The 22,025-nt window shown below is 42.2% G+C and overlaps 1 protein-coding gene across 2 annotated transcripts in view; it reads left to right on the top strand.

Moving 5' to 3' along the window:
* The first annotated feature begins 2,248 nt into the window (after nt 1–2,248).
* LOC132391155 (transmembrane protein 272-like) overlaps nt 2,249–22,025 on the top strand; it is a 31,602-nt gene continuing 11,825 nt past the window's right edge. Inside the window, exons 1-3 of one of the 2 annotated variants that reach the window (XM_059963995.1) lie at nt 2,249–2,552; nt 11,074–11,160; nt 16,991–17,098. In XM_059963995.1, coding sequence (XP_059819978.1) covers nt 17,041–17,098 — 58 coding nt within the window. In that variant the 5' untranslated portion in view covers nt 2,249–2,552; nt 11,074–11,160; nt 16,991–17,040. The remainder of the gene's footprint in view (nt 2,553–11,073; nt 11,161–16,990; nt 17,099–22,025) is intronic. The other variant, XM_059963994.1, reaches the window with a different exon arrangement.

The raw sequence follows: 22,025 nt of genomic DNA, 5'->3' as shown, positions 1-22,025 counted from the left end.
CTCTTCTTCTATCCCCATCTGTGGGTGGGCCTCAGATAAGTCCACTTTTCTTAAGTGTTTCCCTCCAGAAAGGTTTGCAAAGGTATCTTCTATCCTGGACAGAAGGTATTGGTCTACTTTCAGTTCTAGGTGGATGGTGACCTTAAAATCACCACAAATCCTGACAGACCCATTCTTCTTGTTGACAGGGACCACTGGCGTTACCCATGGGCTCCGCTCAACCTCGGAAAAAATCCCTTCAGCCTCCATGCAGTCTAGCTCACAGACTATTTATTTGTGGATAGTACAAGGAACTGGATGGTTTTGTAAAACTTGGACATGGCATTTTCATTTAATGCTATTTTACCCTTGATGTGTTTGAGTTTTCCAGTGCCATCCTTGAACACTGCTATGGATCATCCTGTTCCTTTCTTAATTTACCTTCAATTGACTCCATTGCAGGGGATGTGGCATGCAAATGGTGGATGGATTTCCAATCAAGTTCTTGTTGTCTCAGCCAATCATGCCCCCACAATGCTAGTCTTCCTGTTTTTACCACATGCAAGCCCAATGTGGCTTGTTGGTTATTGTCTTCCACTGTTATGCATGTCATTCCCACAGGAGTTATTTTTTCCCCAGTATAAATTCTTCATTCGATATCTGCAGGCTTCAGTTCAGTGTCTGAAACACCACTCAAACTCACTTGAATGACCAAAACAGCTGAACCATTGTCCAATTCCATTTTAATTAATTTGCTGTTCACTTCCGGTGTAAGCCATATTGCTTATCTGTTGTTAGTTTTCACATTGTAAATCCTAAGGCAACTCAGTCCTGTATCACTCTCAACATTATCAGATTTTTCATCAAAGACATGCAGATTACTGCAGTTTTTGAAACTACGACTTGACTTCTTGTCTTTTTCTCTTTCCTGTGCAGTCCATTTATTTTTGACTGGCCAACATACTCTTTGTATTTGTCCTAGTTGTTGCATTTTCTGCAAATTTTACCTTTAAACCTGCATTGGTCTGGTGTATGTGAGCCCTGACCACAACAGTAACACAATTTGTTTAGATGTTGTAATTTTGTTCATGCTCACTTTATTCCTGACTGCAACTCAATTGCATCTCTGACTGCTGTTTCCATTGATACAGCAATTTCAACTGCTCTTTTAAATGTGAGTTATGCTTCAATTACGAGTTGTTTTTAACTGCATTCTTGTAAGGTTCCACAAACTAAATAATGTTCTCAGTGTTTCATTAAGCCCAACACTGAACTGGCAATGCTCAGACAACCTCTTCAATGCAGTCACAAAACTGAAATGGACTCCCCTTCCTTTAGGTTCAACCTATGAAACCTAAAGCATTCCGAAATCCACAATGGTTTTGGTTCTAAATGTTCCTGCATTATGTTCATGATATCAGTAAAGCTCATTTCAGCTGGTTTGGTTGGAACAGTGAAACTTCTAAACAAATTATCTGCTTTTTGCCCTATTGCACTCAACAACACTGGCACTGGTTTTGAATTGGTTATTTAATTTGCTTCAAAATACTACTCAATTCATTCATTTTATATCACCCAGTTGTTTGTTGTGCAATCAAATGTGTCTATCTCTCCAGTGTAGCCAGCCATTTCTGCTTGTTTTGTTTGCATTCATTTTATAATCACCCAGTACTCATTGCTTATGAACCCATGAATTTTGTTCATTTTTCTGTCTTTTTTTTAAAGTCAAACGTATCTCTCTCCATTTACAAAGAAAAAATCATGCTGTGCATCACAGGTAAATAGTTATCTTGGGTTCATTTTAAAGCTTACTCGTTCCACTGCAATGTTTTGTAAAAACATGTTTTATGTTCCTGTGCATTAGGAGTTCCCCAGAATTCTCTCAGGCAATCTGGAAAGAGGACTCTGACAAAGAAACCAAAGGCACAATGGAAAGTGTATTTATTCCTACCCAGAGATATCAGTTAGACGCAATACAAAACAAAAGAAGCTACATGAAGTTGCAATGTAACATAAAATTTTCTTGCATTTTGATTTTCCTGTAATAAGTACTGTTTTGACAGACAATCACCATCAGAAATCCTAGCTTATTGGGGGTGATTGGACGCCCACAGTACCTACAGTCCTCAGCGAGTGATCATCTTTTACCTGGTTTAGGGTTCAGCCAATGATTGGGATCAGATTTGGCTTCAGTAGCTTTCGGGTTATGTTGCCCTACGCTGCCCCCTAGTGACACTTCGCTGGCGACTGATCAGCATTTTCCTGAGCTCAGTGTTGGCTGAGACCGCTGTCTATCAGCGATATGTTTGCAACATCGGCAGAAGCCCCTGCCGACCCTCACCCGAGAGTACAAGAAGCGGCGCGAGGGTCGGATTACTAGTGAGCCATTTAAAGGGCTAGGATTAAAAGAAAGATCAGAAGAGATAATGTGCAAGTTTTGAATGTGTCTACAATCCGAAGCTAAAGGCGTCTGCAAAGTGCCCAGAGCAGTTCCAGTTACTTACTACTCCTTAAGAATTAACCTTCTTTAAATCTACGCAGTTTACCTTACAACCTTCAAAAGAGCTATCAAGGTAAGCGAGTGGAGACTGCAGAGCGGGACTGTTACGGCTGCTGACATTGTACACAGTTCCACTCTGGGGATTTGTTATAGAAATGAGAGTCGGCTGGGCGCCCGGGTAAATCAGAGGGAAAAGACCAACTGTTTCTCTGCTTTACTTGTGGGGTTATCATTACACGCAGGAATCTTTCCGTTCTGCTGCTTCTGGGGCTTGTCATCATTGCTTGCTAACCCTAGGGTCGTCCCTTCACTTTCACTCCAAATAACAATGCAAGAGAACGCGGGAACAATTTCTGGACTTTCAGGCGGGGACTGTTCCGCAGTATTCTGCAGGAGCAAAGGAAAATCGCCCCCAATAAGCTAGGATTTCTGATGGTGTTGGTCAATTCCCAGTGCTAATTCAGTCAGACGTCCACATATACGGACAAAAAAATATATAATGTGAATATAGTACAAAAAAAAAGCCTCTTTTCTGTACCGGGGCAGATGAGAACCACATCAAAAGCCGACCGTCTTCGTGGGGTATAGGATTGTTTTTAATTCGCCCTCTTCGGTTTGCGCTTTACACTTAATGAACTTCATTCTAAAGTCAGCGAGTTGTTGAAAACAATTTGTAAAGGTTCACCACTGCAAGTCGGCGCCTCAAACCCCAACACGGTCCAGACCTTTCCACTGAAATACTTGGTCCAATTCGTGACTCTGAACCGATTCACAGAATGCTGAGTCCCTGGATTTTACGAACAGCTTGTATGGTTTAAAAAAAACCTGCCTAGAGTTGGGAATAGGAAAGGATTGGTTTAAGTTTACGCAAAAGCAATTCCTTGCATTCTAATCACAGGCATGAGCAAATCCGCAGTTGTTGGAAATCCAAGCAACACATAAAGGGTCGGATGGAGGGTCTTTTTCCAGAGATGCTGCCCGGCCTGCTGAGTTCCTCCAGCATTTTGTTATTGCATTCTAATCTGCGTCGGGGAACTGCGACCTTGTAAATATTTTGCAAAATTCGAATATGTGGGATGGTTGCTAAAAGCACTTGAGGTTAGTCTCCATCGGGATGGTTACAAGACGTTGCCGGGCGTATGTTCTAACATTTCATATTCCTTCGAGGGTTTCTGCTTCCTGGTCATTAACCATCTCTGTGTACCTAGGTCGTTAGTTATAGGACTTTAGTGAGAATCACCAACTGACCAGCACCAGGTCTGTCAGGGAATTGATATTTGGAAAGACAGGGAAACGTTAACTGTAATGTCTTGGCACCAATGGGACTCTTGGAATATTTTCGATGTCAGTTAATTAAATTGTAGTGGAAATATTGGACTGTAAATATTCAAGTGAATTCAATGCAAATCAAAGGTGAAGTTAGAATTAGCGGGGAATAAGAACTGTTAAATTAGTTCAATGGTTTGATTATTATGGATCATCATACTTGAAGTTTAAAACAAACTGTCTTTCCTGAAGTGCAACTTTGAACCACTACTGAGGAAATGGGTAATTCCAGGGGTTTGAGTCAGCAGTGAAGTAACAGAACGAGTTTAAAAGCTGGAATACAATAGAGGGTTAATGGCAGGATCCTGGGTATGCAACAGAACAGAGGGAAGTTGGGGTCCACCTTCATAGGTCCCCCAAAGTTGCCGTGCAAGTTGATAGGGTGGTTAAGAATGTGTGTGGAGTGTTGGCTCTCATTAGTAGAAGATTAAGTTTAAGAGTCACAGGTAATGTTGCAGTTCCATAAAGCCCTGGATAGACCACACTTGGAATATTGTGTTCAACTCATTATAGGAAGGATGTGGAAGCTTTAGAGAGGGTGCAGAGGAGATTTACCAGGATGCTGCCTGGATCAGAAAGCATGTCTTATAGAAACATAGAAAACATACAGCACAATACCGTACACAATATGTACATAAAACTGGGCTGAACATGTCCCTACCTTAGAACTACCTAAACTTTACCCATAGCCCTCTAAGCTGCAGGTAGCCATCCAGGGGTAAGTTAAAAGACCCTATCGTTTCCGCATCTGCCAGCAGCCCATTCCACGCACTCCATTACGATGGGTTGAGTGCGAAGGGGCTTTTCTCATTGGAGTGACGGAGAATGAGAGGTGACTTGAAAGAGATGTACTGGATGATAAAGAGGCATATATCGAGTGGATAGCAAGAGACTATTTCCCTGCACAGAAATAGCCAATACTTGGGGGGGGGGGGCATAATTTTAAGGCGAGTGGAGGAAAGTATAGGGAGGATATCAGGAGTTAGTTCTTTACACAGAAAGTGGCGGGTGTGTGGCACACCCTGCCAGGGGTGGTGGTAGGGGCAGATACATTAGAGGCATTTAAGGAACTCTTAGATAGGTCTGTGGCTGACAGAAAAATCAAAGGCTATCTACAAGAGAAGGGTTAGATTGATTTTAGAGTAGGTTAAAAGGTTGGCATAGCAATGTGGGCTGAAGGGCCTGTAATGTTCTATATTGAAGGGGAGCTCGGAAGGCCGTGACATTCCTCTGCACCTACTTTTATGTGATAGAGTTAATGGCCCAGCAAGGTATTATCAAAGAGTCCTTGATGAGACAATGACACAGTATACAGCTGAAGAAGGGAGGGAATTTTTAAGACAGATTAAGCATAGAAGCACAATGGTGATAGTAGAGCAAAGCTTGGTGCAGGTTGGGATACTGGCAGCAGGATTCTGGATAGGTGCAGTTTTCCAGTGGGGAGAAGGTGCAGGATTGTATGGAGAGCATTAATCTGGCATCGTCTTGAGACGACGGGCAGTGTGAGCAGTGGAAGGGCTGAGTGGAGAGAAAGGCACCGTGGTGAAAAGCCACCTGTCCCCGATGCAGTGAAGGTGGGGCTGAGGGAGGACTCAGCAAAGCATCAGGCGAGACATCGGAGCTCTGAAACATCTATGCGTGTTGAAAACACCACTTGCTGGAAATCTGAAATTAAAAAAAGAACATACCAGAAATATTCAGCAGGCCAAGCAGCATTTATGAAAAGAGAAACAAAGAATATAAGAAAGTAGAAGCAGATGTAGGCCACTCAGCCCTTCAAGCCTGTGCTTGTATGATCATGGCTGCTCTGGCTAGGTCTGATCTCCTTTACAGTGTCAGTTGTCATAGCTCTCAATTCCCTGAGTTAATGTTTCAGCTGAAGTCTCTTGGAAGATTTTTCACTTGAAGCAATAAATCTGCTTTCCACACATGCAGCCTGATCTGCCGAGTGTGAACAGCAATTTCTGTTTTTTACTCTAAAACAATTTAATTCACCGAGATACCAGCTAGAGAACTGTATGGGATGATTGCTGAAGGAACGAGTTCAGAACAATGAAAAGAAAATGTAGCCATGGAGACTGTAGATTCCAGAACCTGGAACAACAAACAATCCACTGGAAGAACTCAGCAGGTCAAGCAGCATCTGTGGGAGGAAAGGGATTGTCAACATTTCAGATCAGAATCAGGTTTAGTTTCACTTACATATGTTGTGTAATTTGTTGTTTTTGTGTTAGCAGTACAGTGCAATACAGTAAGACCACAATACATAAAAAATTATAAGTTACAATAAGAACTATAGTTTAAAAATTAACTTAAATACATAGTGTAAACTGAAGGCAAAAATAGTGAGGTAGTGTTCATGGATTGATTCATTGCCATTTAGAAATCTGACAGCAGAGGGGAAGAAGCTGTCCCTAAAACCTTGAGTATGTGTCTGTACCTCTTTGATAGTAGCAATGAGAAGAGGACATTCCTGGGTGATAGGAGTCCCTAATGATGGATACTGCCATTTCGATGCTGGGGAGACTAGTGATGATGATGGAGCTGGCTGAGTTTGCAGCCCTCTGCAGCTCTGCATCAGTACTACAGGGGTCCTGATGGAGGGTTTCAACCTGAAACATCAAAGTTCCTTTTCTGCCAAAGACAATGGCATTACTAACCCTAACCCTCACAAGATGCTGGTGGAACACAGCAGGCTTGGCAGCATCTATAGGGAGAAGCACTGTCGACGTTTCGGGCCGAGACCTTCATCAGGTATCTTTCCTTTTGGTTAGTCCTGACGAAGGGTCTCGGCCTGAAACGTCGACAGTGCTTCTCCCTATAGATGCTGCCTGGCCTGCTGCATTCCACCAGCATTTTTTGTGTGTTTTTGTTTGAATTTCCAGCATCTGCAGATTTCCTCGTGTTAACCCTAACCCTAATGGTATTACTTAACTTTTTTTTAAATCAAAGAAAACTAGAGCTTATCTGGGGTGGAAATTGAATGTACAGTGCTATAAAAAGTATTCACCCCCCCGCCCCAGAAGTTTTCATGTTTTATTGTTCACTGTGGATCACATTGTGGAATCACTGTGGACTTAATTTGATTTTTTTGACTCTGATCAGCTGAAAAAGCCTCTTTGGTGTCAAAGTGAAACCAGGTCTCTGCAAAATAATCTAAATTAATTAGAAATATAAAACACAAAATAATTGATTGCATAAGTATTCACCCCCTTTAATATGACATGCCAGATCATCCCTGATGCAGCCAATTGGTTTTAAAAGCCACATAATTAGTTAAATGGAGATCACCTGTGTGCAATCAAGTTGTTTCAATCGATTGTAGTGAAAATGCATTGTATCTGGAAGGTCAACTACTGGTGAGTTAAATCCTGGCTAAAACTACACCATGTAGACAAAAGACTATGCCAAGCAACCCCCTGAAATGGTTATTGAAAAGCACAAGTCAGGAGATGGAAACAAGAACATTTCCAAGTCACTGAATATCCCTTGGAGTACAGTTAAGTCAATCGTCAAGAAATGGAAAGAATATGGCACAGTTGTAAATCTGCCTAGAACAGGTTGTCCTCAAAAACGGAGTGACCGTGCAAGAAGGAGCTGAGGGAGGGAGGGCCACCAAGAGACCTGTAGCATGCCGGAGGAGTTACAAGCTTAAGAGGCCGAGATGGGGGAGACCGCACGTACAGCAACTGTTGCCCAGGTGTTTAACCAGTCACAGCTTTATGGGAGAGTGGTAAGGAGAAAGCCACTCCTGGGGGTGGGGGTGGGGGAAACTTGTATGAAACTTTGGCTAGAGTCATGTGGAGGACTGAAGTCAGCTGGAAGAAAATTCTATGGTCTGATGAAACAAAGTTTGAACTTTTTAATTTTGAACCATCAGACTAAACTCTACGTTTGGCGTAAGCCAAATACCGCACATCAAAAGCACACCATCCCTACCGTGAATCATGGAGGTGGCTGCATCGTGCTGTAGGGATGCTTCACTGCAGCAGCCCCTGGAAGGCTTGTGGAAGTAGAGGGTAAAATGAATGCAGCAAAATACAGGGAAATCCTGGAGGAAAATCAGATGCAGTCTGCAAGAGAACTGCGACTTGGGAGTTTTGGATGTCCAGAGCTCTGATGTGGGACTTGATGTCACAATCTCGGACAGTGGCAACACAGAGATGAGAAGTGATGGAGGAACAACAATAGATACCAGTGTGTCAGACTCGGTTAGGTAGCCTTCGTTATGTAACTGGTTTCTTGGATGCTGTTCAAACAGCAATGTGACTGAAATGAAGCTTTTTTTCACTTAAGTTTGGCATGATGCCCAGCATTTTGAAACCACAGCCAGTTCAGCTACAATTAAATTCCGTGCCTTGACTGTAACTAAAGACGTCTAGAACAGATCTTTGAAATGCTGGCTTGAGACGGCATGCCTAGCCACATTCAAAGTGCATATCGCATGGTTTATTCGCTTCTGTGCATGGCAACCAACTACTTCTGAATCAATTATTCAATTCACACACTTGAAGATGTGTCTGTGATGTTCATCCATCCGAGTGGGAAGGGCGGAATTGAGTGGAAATGGTCTGTCTGCAGTTTTTGAAAATTATGTTCATTTTCTTTCTAGTGAGAAAAAAGAGTTTTTTTAAAAAGTTTTGCTTCCTCAGAATTGTTTTTTGTGGAAAATGGAAAATACTGCAAAAAGCAGTGGATACGGCCCAGCCCATCACAGGTCAAGCCCTCCCCACCATTGAGCCCATCTGCATGGAGTGATGTCGCAGGAAAGCAGCATCCAACATCAGAGACCCCCAGCATGCAGATCCCACTCTTCTCTTGCGCCTGCCAGCAGGAAGAAGGTACAGGAGCCTCAGGACTCATCCCACCAGGTGCAGGAACGGTTACTACCCCTCAACCATCGGGCCCTTGAACCAGAGGGGATAACCACTCAATTACACTTGCCCTATAGCTGAACTCTCACAAACTATGGACTCACTCTCAAGGGCTCTTTGTTGTGTCTGTACAACTACATATCAATTAAATAAAGGCACACACACAGAGGTGGCATTAACTGGTGTATTCACATTGTAGTGAGAGAGAGATCAATGTGCATGCGTAGTTATCAGTGAATAATCAGTTCTAAGGAGGGTCATTGCACTAAAAGAAATAGATCCATACATTACACTTCCTCCCCTTTTAGCTTAACATACCATCAAATGGTCTATGTCACAAAATGTTCAATTTCCCTTTAGCAAACCATATTCAAATAAATATGTTTCCACAATAACAATCCATAACTAACTTCACTACACTAAAGATCCAGTCTTTTGGGTGGCGCTTTGATTCTTTCAGGATAGCGCCTTTGGACCTGTGGAGTGGCACCAGGTTTGGCTGGTGGCTTGTCAAAGACAACTTTTTCTGTTGCAGGTGTCATGTTGCTGTTTGTGACATGATCGTCACTGGGGTAAGTCTGGCGGCTGTGATGTGTCCACCTTGTTGAATGCAGTTGACTCAGGTGTGACCTTCAGCATAGTGTCCAGTATCTGCTCCACATAACGTCTCCAACATCCCCTGTGTACATCAGTGCCCCAGTTCTTGTATCTATCCTACCAGGTGTCCACTTGTCTTCTCAGTAATCACATGCTAGGACTTCCTGACCAACCTGAAAGTTCCTTGTTGATTTACTTAGCAACTGGCTGAACTGTTTATTCTGCACTTCCCTCCAGAGATCTGGTTTCAGGAGATCTCAGATTCCTGCTCATGAACAGCTTTGCAGGTGCTTGATTTCTTGTCACATGAACAGAGTTCTGATGCACAAAAGGGGGTGTGTCTACCTTGTGCTGTAGAGAAATGTCCCCCTGGTCCATCCCTTTAATGGACTTCTTGAAGGTTTGGATAAACCTTTCAGCTAACCCATTTATTGCTGGTGGTGAGGAGCTGATTTGAAATGTTTGATGCCATTTTTCTTCATGAATGTTCTGCATCGTGATCCGTTGTCACTCACAATTTGTTCAGGTATGCCATTCCTGTGGAAGACAGCCCTTATAGTGCAAACAGTCTTTGCTGAGGTGGTTGACTTCATTGGTATTACCTCAGGCCAGTTTGAATGAGCATCCACAGCAGTCGGAAACATGGAGTCCATGAATGGCCCAGCAAAGTCTCATTGCCATGGTGATGACGGTCACTCCCACAGGTGTAATGGTACCTGTGGGATTGTATTTTGAACTTTTTGGCATCCCAAACAGCTTTTGGATCAAGTCTTCAATCTGACTATTCCCAGCCACCACACGTAGCTCCGGGCGAGACTCTTCATCTGGAATGTACCCAGGTGTCCTTCAGGCAGATTCCCTAACACTCTGGTATGCAGTTTAGAGGGAAACACAACATGAGATCCACACATCAGCTTTCTTTGACATACAAACAGTTGTTCTCATCCTTGCATGGTGATGTCATAGACTTTTGACAATGTCAGTTCAATCCTTGTTTCTCTTTGTGTTTCAGAATTTGTTACCAGCAACTTGTCCACCAACGCGGTGTGGAACACTTCAGCTGGGTCACAGTATGAAGACTTGTCTTCTTCAGTTGTCAATAGTGGAAGATGTGCCAAGCTGTCAGTGTTGCTGTGTTGTTTGGTACACCTGAATTCTATGTCATAAGATTGGGCTTCTTAGGAAAAAATACCAATGTTGCAACCGGGTAGCGGACAGCACTGGGATTGAAAGTGGAAACAAGGGGCTGGTGATCTGTCACTAGTATAAACTTTTGTCTGTAGAGGAAATGCTGGAACTTCTTTATTCCCCCTATTAGTCTTTGGGCTTCTTGGTTGATCTGTGTGTTGTTGCAATCCACACTCATCAGTGATCTTGAGGGGAATACGACTGGGCGTTCAGATCCATCTTACATAATGTGTGACAAAGTAGCTCCAATGCCATAGAGGACACATCACATACCAGTTTTTTGGGTAAGGAGGGTCATAATGGGTGAGCAGTTCATCTGTTTCCTTGAATGCTCTTTTACATCTTTCTGACCATCCCACTTTGACCCTGTATTCAACAGTGAGTTCAATGGGTGCAGCACTGTAGCAAAGTATGGGAGAAACTGGCGGTAGTAGTTTACATGGCCCAAGTATGACCTCAGTTGTGATACATTGTCCTGTTCGGGTGCCTGCAGCACTGCTTCAATCTTCACTTGTGACTTAAGTGAAGATAGAATGCTTGTCAATGACATGTCCACAATATGAGATTTTCATTCTTGAAAAACTCACATTTCTCTCTCTTTGCACACAGACTATACTCACCCAGCCTGGTGAGCACTTTACCAAGGTTCTGGAGGTGCTCCTCATCGTTCTTGCCAGTCACTATGATGTCATCAAGGTAACATTGTGTTCCTGGGATATCTTAGAGCACTTGGTCCATTGCTCTGTCAAATTACTGGAGCTGATACAGTGCCAAAGATGAGATGATTACACCCTTGTGAGTGTTGATTGTGAGGAAATTCCTGCTTGTCTCCTCAATCTCCATTTGTAGATAGGTTTGTTTAAAAGTCAATCTTTGAAAGCCTCTCCCTGTCTGCCAAAGATCCAAAGAATGTCTTCTATTCATGACGGGAGATACTGCACAGTACACAGCACAAGGTTTTTGCTCACTTTAAAGTCTCTGCATATGCAAACAGCTCCAGTGTTCCCTTTCCTGATCACAAGGTCAATGGGTTTGGCCTAATTGCTCCATTCAGTCTTGGAGAGAATGCCAGATGCCTCCTAGCTCTGCAGTTCAGCATCTGCTTTAGCATGTAGTGTGTAAGGCACTGGTCACGCTTTATGGAATCCTGGCGTTGCTGCTTCATCCAGTTCAATTCTGGTCTTCATGCCTTTGAGTTTACCAACCCCCTTCTCAAACCCCTTCTCATTAGCATTAAGCAGCAGTGCCAGTCTCTGGTTAGTGCTACCGTATGGGCTGCAGTTGGCGGTTGATGCCAGACTGGGAGCTTTGATTGTGTGCAAGTCTAGTCAGATTTTTCTGAACCATTCATGTCCGAAAAGTGCTGGCCCTCCACTTTTCAACACATAAAACTCTAACTGCTGTGTTTTGCTTCCATATGTCACAATTATTTTCAGTTTGCCTTTGGGAGACACTTTTTCACCTGTGTAGGTCTTTAGCATCACTGAGGTCTTTTCTAATGGTATCTTAGAAAACAGACTGTTGTGGTCAGCCTCTGGAATTATAGACAAAGCTGACGCTGTATTGAGCTCCATTTTCGCTTTTCCTCCAGACACATCTATTGTGATCCTGATGATTTTGCGCTCTGCTTCAGTAATGCTATACAGTTCTAGGCATGATAGCTCACCTTTCTCAGACTCTGTGTTGTCCGATTCAGCTTCGTATTCATTCATTTTATGGATTTACCTAGGTTTGTGTTTGAAACTTTACACTCTCTTTTTATTTTCTCTTTGGTTAATGATTCTGATCAGACTTGCACACACCCTCTGCGGCCTTGTCCGTAAATGCCCGTTTTAAGCTTAGGTCTCTTTCTGACGGTAGCATCTTTTGAGTGTTTTGACTTTGCATACCACATACAAGCCCGTATATTAATACATCAGAAAGTCCACCTGTAAAGTCACAGTATTGGGAAAGTTTGCGCAGTCCAGCGAAATATCCACAGTGCAAGCACGTGGACGTCAGCCAGTTAGAACAATGAGAAGAGTTTAAAAGGAGACAGCTTTATAGAACAGGCATCAGAGGACTAGACAATGGAGTAGGAGTGGTTTGGTTCCATGGGGCTTAGGTGCTAGCGAGTCGAGGCAAGGTAGGTTGCCTGTGTAGAATACAGACAGGAAGTATGTGTGTGAGACTGGTGTTCTGTGCTTGGTGTCAGATGTGGGAAATCTTGGAGACTCCCAGCCTCCCAGCCGGCCACATCTGCACCAGGTGTGTTGAGCTGCAGCTCCTTAGGGACCGGGTTAGGGAACTGGAGGTGCAGCTCAATGACTTTCGTCTGGTCAGGGACAGTGAGGAGGTGATAGATAGGAGCTATAGGCAGGTAGTCACACTGGGGCCTTGGGAGACAAATAAGTGGGTAACAGTCAGGAGAGGGAAGGGCAATGTCAGATACTAGAGAGTACCCTTGTGGCTGTCCTCCTTAACAATGAGTACTCCTGTTTGAGTATTGTTGACAGACAGACAGACATACTTTATTGATCCCGAGGAAATTGGCCTGCCTGGGGGAAGTAACAGAGTCTGGCCCTGTGGCTCAGAAGGATAGGGAAAGGAAGAGGACGGTAGCAGTGATAGGGGACTCTATAGTTAGGGGGTCAGATAGGCGATTCTGTGGATGCAGGAAAGAGACACGGATGGTAGTATACCTCCCAGGTGCCTGGGTCTGGAATGTTGCTGATCGCGTCCACAATATCCTTCAGTGGGAAGGAGAACAGCCAGAGATATTGGTACCAAGAGTACATATTGGTACCAACGACATAGGTAGGAAAAGGGAGGAGGTCCTGAAAGCAGACTACAGGGAGTTAGGAAGGAAGTTGAGAAGTAGGACCACAAAGGTAGTAATCTTGGGATTACTACCTCTGTCATGTGTCAGTGAGTATAGGAATAGAATGAGGTGGAGATAAATGTGTGGCTGAGGGATTGGAGCAGGGGGCAGGGATTCAAATTTCTGGATCATTGGGACCTCTTTTGGGGCAGGTGTGACCTGTACAAAAAGGATGGGTTGCCCTTGAATCCCAGGGGACCAATATCCTGGTGGGGAGATTTGCTAAGGTTACTGGGGAGAATTTAAACTAGAATTGTTGGGGGTTTGGAACTGAACTGAAGAGATGGAGGTAGAGGTGGTTGGTTCACAAATAGAGAAAGCTTGGAGATGGCGTGTGAGGGAGGATAGGATAGGGAAGGGATGCATTCAGACCGATGGTTTGGGATGTGTCTATTTTAATGCAAGAAGTATTATGAACAAGGCGGATGAGCTTAGAGCGTGGATCAGTACTTGGAGCTATGATGTTGTGGCCATTACAGAGACTTGGTTGGCTCAGGGGCAGGAATGGTTACTTTGAGTGCCAGGTTTTAGATGTTTCAGAAAGGACAGGGAGGGAGGCAAAAGAGGTGGGGGTGTGGCACTGTTGATCAGAGATAGTGTCACGGCTGTAGAAAAGGAGGACGTCATGGAGGGATTGTCTACGGAGTCTCTGTGGGTGGAAGCTAGGAACAGGAAAGGGTCAATAACTCGACTGGGTGTTTTTTATAGACCACCCAGTAGTAACAGGGACATCGAGGAGCAGATAGGGAGACAGATTTTTGAAACGTGTAATAATAACAGGGTTGTCGTGGTGGGAGATTTTAATTTCCCAAATATTGATTGGCATCTTCCTAGAGCAAGGGGTTTAGATGGGATGGAGTTTGCTAGGTGTGTTCAGGAAGGTTTCTTGACACTGTGTAAATAAGCCTACAAGAGGAGAGACTGTACTTGATCTAGTATTGGGAAATGAACTTGGTCAGGTGTCAGATCTCTCAGTGGGAGAGCATTTTGGAGATTCTATCTCCTTTACCATAGCATTGGAGAGGGGTAGGAACAAACAAGTTAGGAAAGCATTTAATTGGAGTAAGGGCTATCATATGAGGCTGTCAGGCAGGAACTTGGAAGCATAAATTGGGAACAGATGTTTTCAGGGAAATGTACAGAAGACGTGATAATTGTTCAAGAAATATTTCCATGGGCTTCTGTACAGGTACGCTCCAGTGAGACAGGGAAAGGATGGTAGGGTACAGGAACCGTGGTGTATACAGGCTGTTGTAAATCTAGTCATGAAGAAGAGCTTATGAAAGGTTCAAAAACTAGGTAATGATAGAGATCTAGAAGATTATAAGGCTAGCAGGAAGGAGCTTAAGAATAAAATTAAGAGCACCAAAAGGGGCCATGAGAAGGCCTTGAAGGACAGGATTAAGGAAAACCCCAAGGCATACTACATGTTTATGTCGAGCAAGAGGATAAGACATGAGAGAATAGGACAAATCAAATGTGACAGTGGAAAAGTGTGTGTGGAACCGAAGGAGATAGCAGAGGTACTTAATGAATGCTTTGCTTCATTATTCACTACAGAAAAGTATCTTGGTGATTGTAGGGATGACCTACAGTGGAATAAAAAGCTTGAACATGTAGATATTACAAAAGAGGATGTGCTGGAGGTTTTGGAAAGTTAGATAAGTCACCGGGAATGGACAAGATGTACCTCAGGCTTCTGTGAGAAGCAAGAGAGGAGATTGCTGAGCCTCTGGCGATGATCTTTGCATCATCAATGGAGATGGGAGAGGTTCCAGAGGATTGGAGGGTTGCAGATGTTGTTCTTTTATTCAAGAAAGGGAGTAGAGATAGCCCAGGAAATCATAGACCAGTGAGTCTTCAGTGGTTGGTAAGTTGATGGAGAAGATCCTGAGAGGCAAGATGTATGAACATTTGGAGAGGCATAATATGATTAGGAATAGTCAACATGGCTTTGTCAAAGGCAGGTCATGCCTTACTAGCCTGATTGAAATTTTTGAGGATGTGACTAAACACATTGATGAAGGTAGAGTAGTAGATGTAGTATATATGGATTTCAGCAAGGCATTTGATAAGGTACCCCATGCAAGGCTTATTGAGAAAGTAAGCAGGCATGGGATTCAAGGGGACATTGCTTTGTGGATCCAGAACTAGCTTGCCCACAGAAGGCAAAGAGTGGTTCTAAATGTCATATTCTACATGGAGTCAGTGACCAGTGGTGTGCCTCTGGGATCTGTTCTGGGACCCCTTCTCTTCATGAATTTTATAAATGACCTAGATGAGGAAGTGGAGGGATGGGTTAGTAAATTTGCTGTTGACACAAAGGTTGGGGGAGTTGTGGATAGTGTGGATAGATACTCAAACCACCCCATATGGCACCAACAATCATTTCCACAGTCAAAGTCACTTACATCACATTTCTTCCCCATTCAGATGTCTAGTCTGAACAACAACTAAACCTCTTGATCATGTCTGCATGCTTTTATGCATTAGAATCGGGTTTAATATCACTAGCATATGTCGTGAAATTTGTTAACTTTGTGGCAGCAGTACAATATAATTTGTGATAATATAATAACTGAATTACAGTAAGTGTGTGTATATATATATATTTATCTGTATTTATTTATTTATCAAATGGTTAAGTAAAGTAAGTAGTGCAAATGCAGAAATAAAAACTGTAAGGTAATGTTCAAGATTCAATGTCTGTTTAGGAATCAGATGGCGAGGGGAAGAGGCTGTTCCTGAATCACTGAGTGTGTGTCTTCAGGCTTCTGTACCTCCTACCTGATGGTAACAGTGAGAAGAGGCATGTCCTGGGAGATGGGGTCCTTAATGATGGATGCTGCCTTTTTGAGACACCACTCCTTGAAGATGTCTTGGATACTACAGAAGCTAGTACCTGTGATAGAGCTGACTAATTTTGTCACTTCCTGCAGCTTACTTCAATCCTGTGCAGTTGCCCTCCCCCCCCAATTCCATACTAGACAGTGATGCAGCCTATCAGAATGCTCTCCAAGGCACATCTATAGAAAAATTTGAGTATTTTAGGTGACATTACCAATCTCTTCAAACTCCTAATGAAATATAGCTGCTGTCTTTCCTTTTTATAGTTGCATCAATATGTTGGACCAGGTTAGGTCCTCGGAGATGTTAACACCCAGGAACTTGAAATTGCCCACCCTCTCCACCCCTGATCTCTCTATAAAGACTGGTGTGTATTCCTTCATCTTACCCTTTCTGAAGTCCACAATCAGCTCTTTGGTGACAAGCCTTTAATGACATTGAGCGTGAGGTTGTTGCTGAAACACCACTTGACTAGCTGGTATATTGCACTCCTGTATGCCCTCTCATCACCATCTGAGATTCTGCCAACAATGGCTGTTTGAGTTATTGCCACATGATTGACTGATTGTATTAACGATCATGTGTACAGGTGTACCTAATAAAGTGGCCACTGTGTGTAATTCCCAGTCATAGGGAGTTGGGTCTTCAACCATGAAATAGGAGATTTGCAGTTCAAGGTAAGAATGATAGAAAATACTGAAAACAATAACATGGAATTAAATGTTTCTGAGTCAAGAATACTAGCACTAATTTAATTAATATCAATATGTTTAGAATATATTTGTAGAATTAATGTTTTAAACTGTCATTTTTTTTCAGAAACATCTTTTTTTTAAAGAAACCCTGTGGACTAGCAAAGGTCTGGGAAAATGTCAGCCGGTGTGGAAAAGGCTTGTCATCGATGCATTTCAAAAATTGCCAGCAATGGTAAGCATGAAATATTTATCTTTATTGGTTATAAAAAAATAATTAGAAATATTACATATTCCTTAAAATAATTATCGCCAGAGCCTGCCTTCAGGAATACCTCACACTTGGGCTATCTCTACAGCATAATCCTGATTTCCACTACTGGACACAGGTTATAGCTAATGGTAGAAATGCAGCAAACAGGATAAACAATCCTATCAAAATATGCTTCAGGATTCTAAACAAGTTCTGGTGGAACTGGATATGGAAGTACTTTGGATCACTAGGATTCAGACGTGACAGACTGTTAAGGAGCAGTATTAACTTTCATACTTATTATTTATCCTTACAACAGTCTGAGTAATTTTGAGTCCAACTTGATCTGGTAATATGAGCTTAAATAATCACTTCTAATGGACTCAAAATGATAGTGTAGCGGTGTGCTACACGCAGCGCTAAAATTACGACACGGAGTCGGTAACTGCAGTCGAAGGAAAAAACTTTATTCGAAATCTTCAGCCTCACTTTTAAGCCTCCCTCAACCTGCCCCCCATGGCGCAGAGGCTCCAAAGCTCTGTGCTCGCAAACCCCCGTAGGCTATCTAATTGTGAGTCGGTTCGGATGTGCCAGGAAATGGGTCGCCACAATAGCAGTCCATTAGTAAGTGGTGCATAATTTTAGAAGGCCATTGGAGGTTTATTTGAAGACCAATTACCAGTCTCCAATAAGACTACAGTGGGGCAGAAGCAAACCATCATGTGCAGGTTGGGTTTTAGGATGAAAACTATTGCTCATGTTTCACAAACATTAGGCACATTTCCTATACCTAGCAAAATAGCCACTGAGTGTATGTTTCTGGTCTTCTGCCACTGTAGCCCATCCACCTCAAGGATCGGAGATGTTCGTCAGCACACTACTGCTGTGATGTGTGGTTATTGCAGTTACTGTCACCCTCCTGTCAGCTTCAACCTGTCTGGCCATTCTCCTCTGACCTCTCTCATTAACAAGGGTTTTTACTCACAGAACTGGAACTCACTGCATGTGTTTTGTTTCTCACAACTTTCTCTGTAAACTATAAAGGCTGTTGTATGTGAAAACCCCAGGAGATTAGCAGTTTCTAAGACACTCAAACCACCCTGTCTGGCACCAACAATCATTCCACAGTCAAAGTCACTTAGGTCATATTTCTTACCCATTCTGATATTTGGTCTGAACAACAACTGAACCTCTGGACCAGGTCTGCATGCTTTCATGCCACAAGACTGGCTGATTAGATATATTTCCATTAATGAGCATGTGTACACGTGTACCTAATAAAGTGGCCATTGAGTGTATTTGCTTAGAGTTGATCATTAGGGAAATTCACAGGAAACTTCATGAAAAACAACGTGAAGACAACAATGTGAAAACCAACTACAAGTAGCATCATGAAGCAATTTTATGTCACTGGCTGGTTAAATACACTTAATGTGCTTTACAGATTGTAGGAAGGCTGTATATCGGTGAGGGAAGAAGTCCGGAATACGAGGACATCTTTTTAGAACGGAGAAGAGGAGCAATTTCTTTAGCCAGAGGGTGGTGAATCTGTGGGAATCATTGCCACAAATGGCTGCAGAGGCCAAGTCAGTGGGTATACTTAAAGATGAGGTTGATAAGGTCTTGATTAGTAAGGATGTCAAAGGTTATGAAGAGAAGGGAGGAAAATGGGGTTTATAGGATTAATAAATCAGCCATGATGGGATGGTGGAGCGGACTCGATGGGCCAAATGGTGTAATTCTGTTCCTGTGTGTTATAGTTTTAGAGATTATATTCTGCATGGATGAGGATTCTTTACTGATGTTGGCCATAGTACATCAGACATTAATGTACACTGCAGCAGAATAAAACTCAATCATAGGATAATGAGAAAATAGATCGCATAGATAAAAAAATGCTTGGTAACCATGGAAATAAATGGTTTGGATACATAGGAAACCTATTGTCAGTTGCTCGCTTACTGAAAGCAGGATGAAATAGAAAGGTGAGGGGTCTGTCAGGAGGGAGGATGCTTTCTGGTTTTGTGCAGGTGCACACATAATGTGGAGAATAAAACGAAAAGCCTGGAAAAGGGAATGTTTAGAAGCTGGTTGAGACAGTGGTTTTAAACATCAAAATTGTGCCAGATTAAATGTGTACATTCAGAAAGAAATGTGTATCAACCTGATAGATATTGAAAATTGTTTCTATTCTAAATTTGTGTTCTGAAGTTACCTATAGTTTTAATTTGTAAGAGTACAACAACATATTTGATTGCGGTGCTGTTTAAATCAGAGGTGATTTTTAGACCTTACCCACCTGGTGGGAGCTGAATGAGCAGGGAGTTAAAATTGTTAAAGTGATGTACTTAGGAATGCCCCATCATGATTCAAATCATTTAATGTGCTCTTCTGAGCAGACAGCAGAGACACCTGTCTGAAGCTGGTATGGCCATGCCTTACATATGTAGAGCTGGCCCAGGGTAGATTTGTCAATCATGTTAGGCTCAACAAACTCTAACCTAGGTTTATTAATGACCCAATTATCTTCTTTATGGTAGAAGGAAATCTTCAGAACATTAATATTCCAGCTGTCATCTTTCTACTGATTTCAAGAACTCTTTTAATATCAATAGAGGAATCACTAAGAAATGCGATGTTACAGCAGATGCCAATGATATATAAAGAGCTTTATCCATTCCTTCAGTATCTAGAATACATTACAGTAAATCCATAAACAACATTGAAATTGATGGTGAATCATTGACCATCATGTTTGACACTTTATTTAATAACGTTTCATCGACTGCCTCTTTCCTTCAATAGTGGTGAATGTATTAGAATATATGTCCCTAAAATGCCAAATCTCAATACTGTTAATATTTTGACGGATAACTTGCAACCAACATGATCGAAGGAAACAATGCAAAACTCCATCTGAGTACCTTTAATGATATTCTGTAAATGAGTTATGCATTCTCATTGCAGTCAAAGATCACAGTAATAAAAACTCCTTTGGGATTCAGTCTATGACCACAATCAAACCTTTGCAAGGAATCCCATTAAAGTGTCTAACTAATCAGTGAGAGTCTCATCTTTTGTGTACTATCCAATTTAAAGGGATCTTTTTCTTTTGTTATGAAAACAGTTCAACTGTATTTAATCTAATTGACAAAACCCCTGATTTTCAGCCGCGACGTGTAAGTTCTGCTTATTGTACTATATCTGTCCTTTCATGTTCTCTGAACTAAATATATCAGGGCTGGAACCTGTGTCTTTCTTAAGACTATTAGGGCGTCCTTCACCTCTGTACTTGCAAATGACAAGAACAAGCTTTGACACTTCATTTGTTCGGTACAATGAATAACTAACTGGTAATTTCCTTCCGTAAATGCTGTGGGCCCCATTGAGCTCCTCCAGCTTCATGATACTAGGTTCTAGTATCAGGGGAAGAATGCAGTTGGACAGAGGGTTTGAGAAGATGGTGGTTAAATTGTAGAGAGAACAGGAGTAGATGTGATGGCTCAAAAATAGGGTAGTGTAACTCGTTGATTGGCTGTGTTTGGGAAAAATATTATGTTAGAGAAAGGTTGTAACATTTTCTCCTTTATTGAAACCTGATTCTTAAGAATGTATTTTCTGGACAAATTTGTTGGATGTTGAATATATGAAGCATACTTTACTAACCTTGATTTCCTGGATGTTTTATTTCTAAATAATAACTCCATAAAGTTTTTCATCTCTTTTCTATCTGCATCGACAGCTTGCTTTATCTTTGGTCTACTTGCTTTCCTTGCTCTACCTCTGTCAATGGCTTTTGTGGGTAAGGAACTTTATTTCTTTGGGCATTGTATTAGAATAAATAAAGTGTATTCTGTATTTTATGATGTTAGCTTTATTATGTAAGCTTCAGTCTTATTATTAAACTGAAATTGTTAGCATTTTGATTTAAATGAACCTGCAATGTACCTGCCAGCAATTGAAACCTGCAGTTAATCAGTTTCAGTTTGTCAAGGTTTTAATTCCTTGTTTTAATTAAGTACAAAGTATCAGGGAATCAGGGTGAAGGGATGGGCATGTGAGAGAGAATGGGCACAAGGCACTGAGTGGGGGAACAGAAATACTTAGAGAGCTGTCTTTGGCTTGATGGGCCGAATACCCTGAGAAATTTGAAATAGATGAGCAATGATTGTGTTTCCAAGTATGTGTCTTTGTGGAGAAATAGTTTTGATCTGCTTGGGTATACAGTACAACAGTGGCATGAAAATGCCTTGATCTGCTTCCTGGGTGATATTTTTAGTTGGAGAATTGGGGTTAATGCAGCTTCCTGAGCCACCAGCAGGAAGGAAATGTAAAATAAGGAATTTTTATATGAAAGCAGTAACAGAAGTACTTCCACATGAGTGCAACCATATTGCGGGCTTTCTGTCAACGTTATTCCTGGACGCCTGGCCTTGTAATTTAAGAAATCATCATGTAACAGCCAAATACATTGCAGATTAGGTGTTCACATTAAATGTTAGTGGGAAAATGTTTAGTTTTTTAATTTATGAAGCTTAAGGTAGCATGAACTGGATTTCCTTACCCTGATTTGAGCATCTCTGAGGACGACGACACTTTTGTGAAGGAATCCCAATCAAACTTCCTGAATGTATGGGTGGGCTCCCCTGGCAGTTCAATGGAAAGCTGCTAGCAGTTTTGGGGAAAATGTATAAAATCATCATCATCATTATGTGCCATGTCGTATGACATGGGCGATCACGGCCATGACTGTGATTATTCTTGACAAACTTTTCTACAGAAGTTATGTGCCATTGTCTTCTTCTGAGCAGGGTCTTTACAAGATATATGTCACCAGCCATTATCAACACTCTTCAGAGATTGTCTGCCTGGCGCCAGTGGTTGCATAACCAGGATTTGGGACATGCAC

This window comes from Hypanus sabinus, chromosome 3 (genome assembly GCF_030144855.1).
Source record: "Hypanus sabinus isolate sHypSab1 chromosome 3, sHypSab1.hap1, whole genome shotgun sequence".
NCBI classification, from domain to species: Eukaryota; Metazoa; Chordata; class Chondrichthyes; order Myliobatiformes; family Dasyatidae; genus Hypanus; species Hypanus sabinus.
The sequence above is the reverse complement of the archived record's forward strand: the minus strand, read 5'-3'. Positions and strand labels throughout refer to the sequence as shown.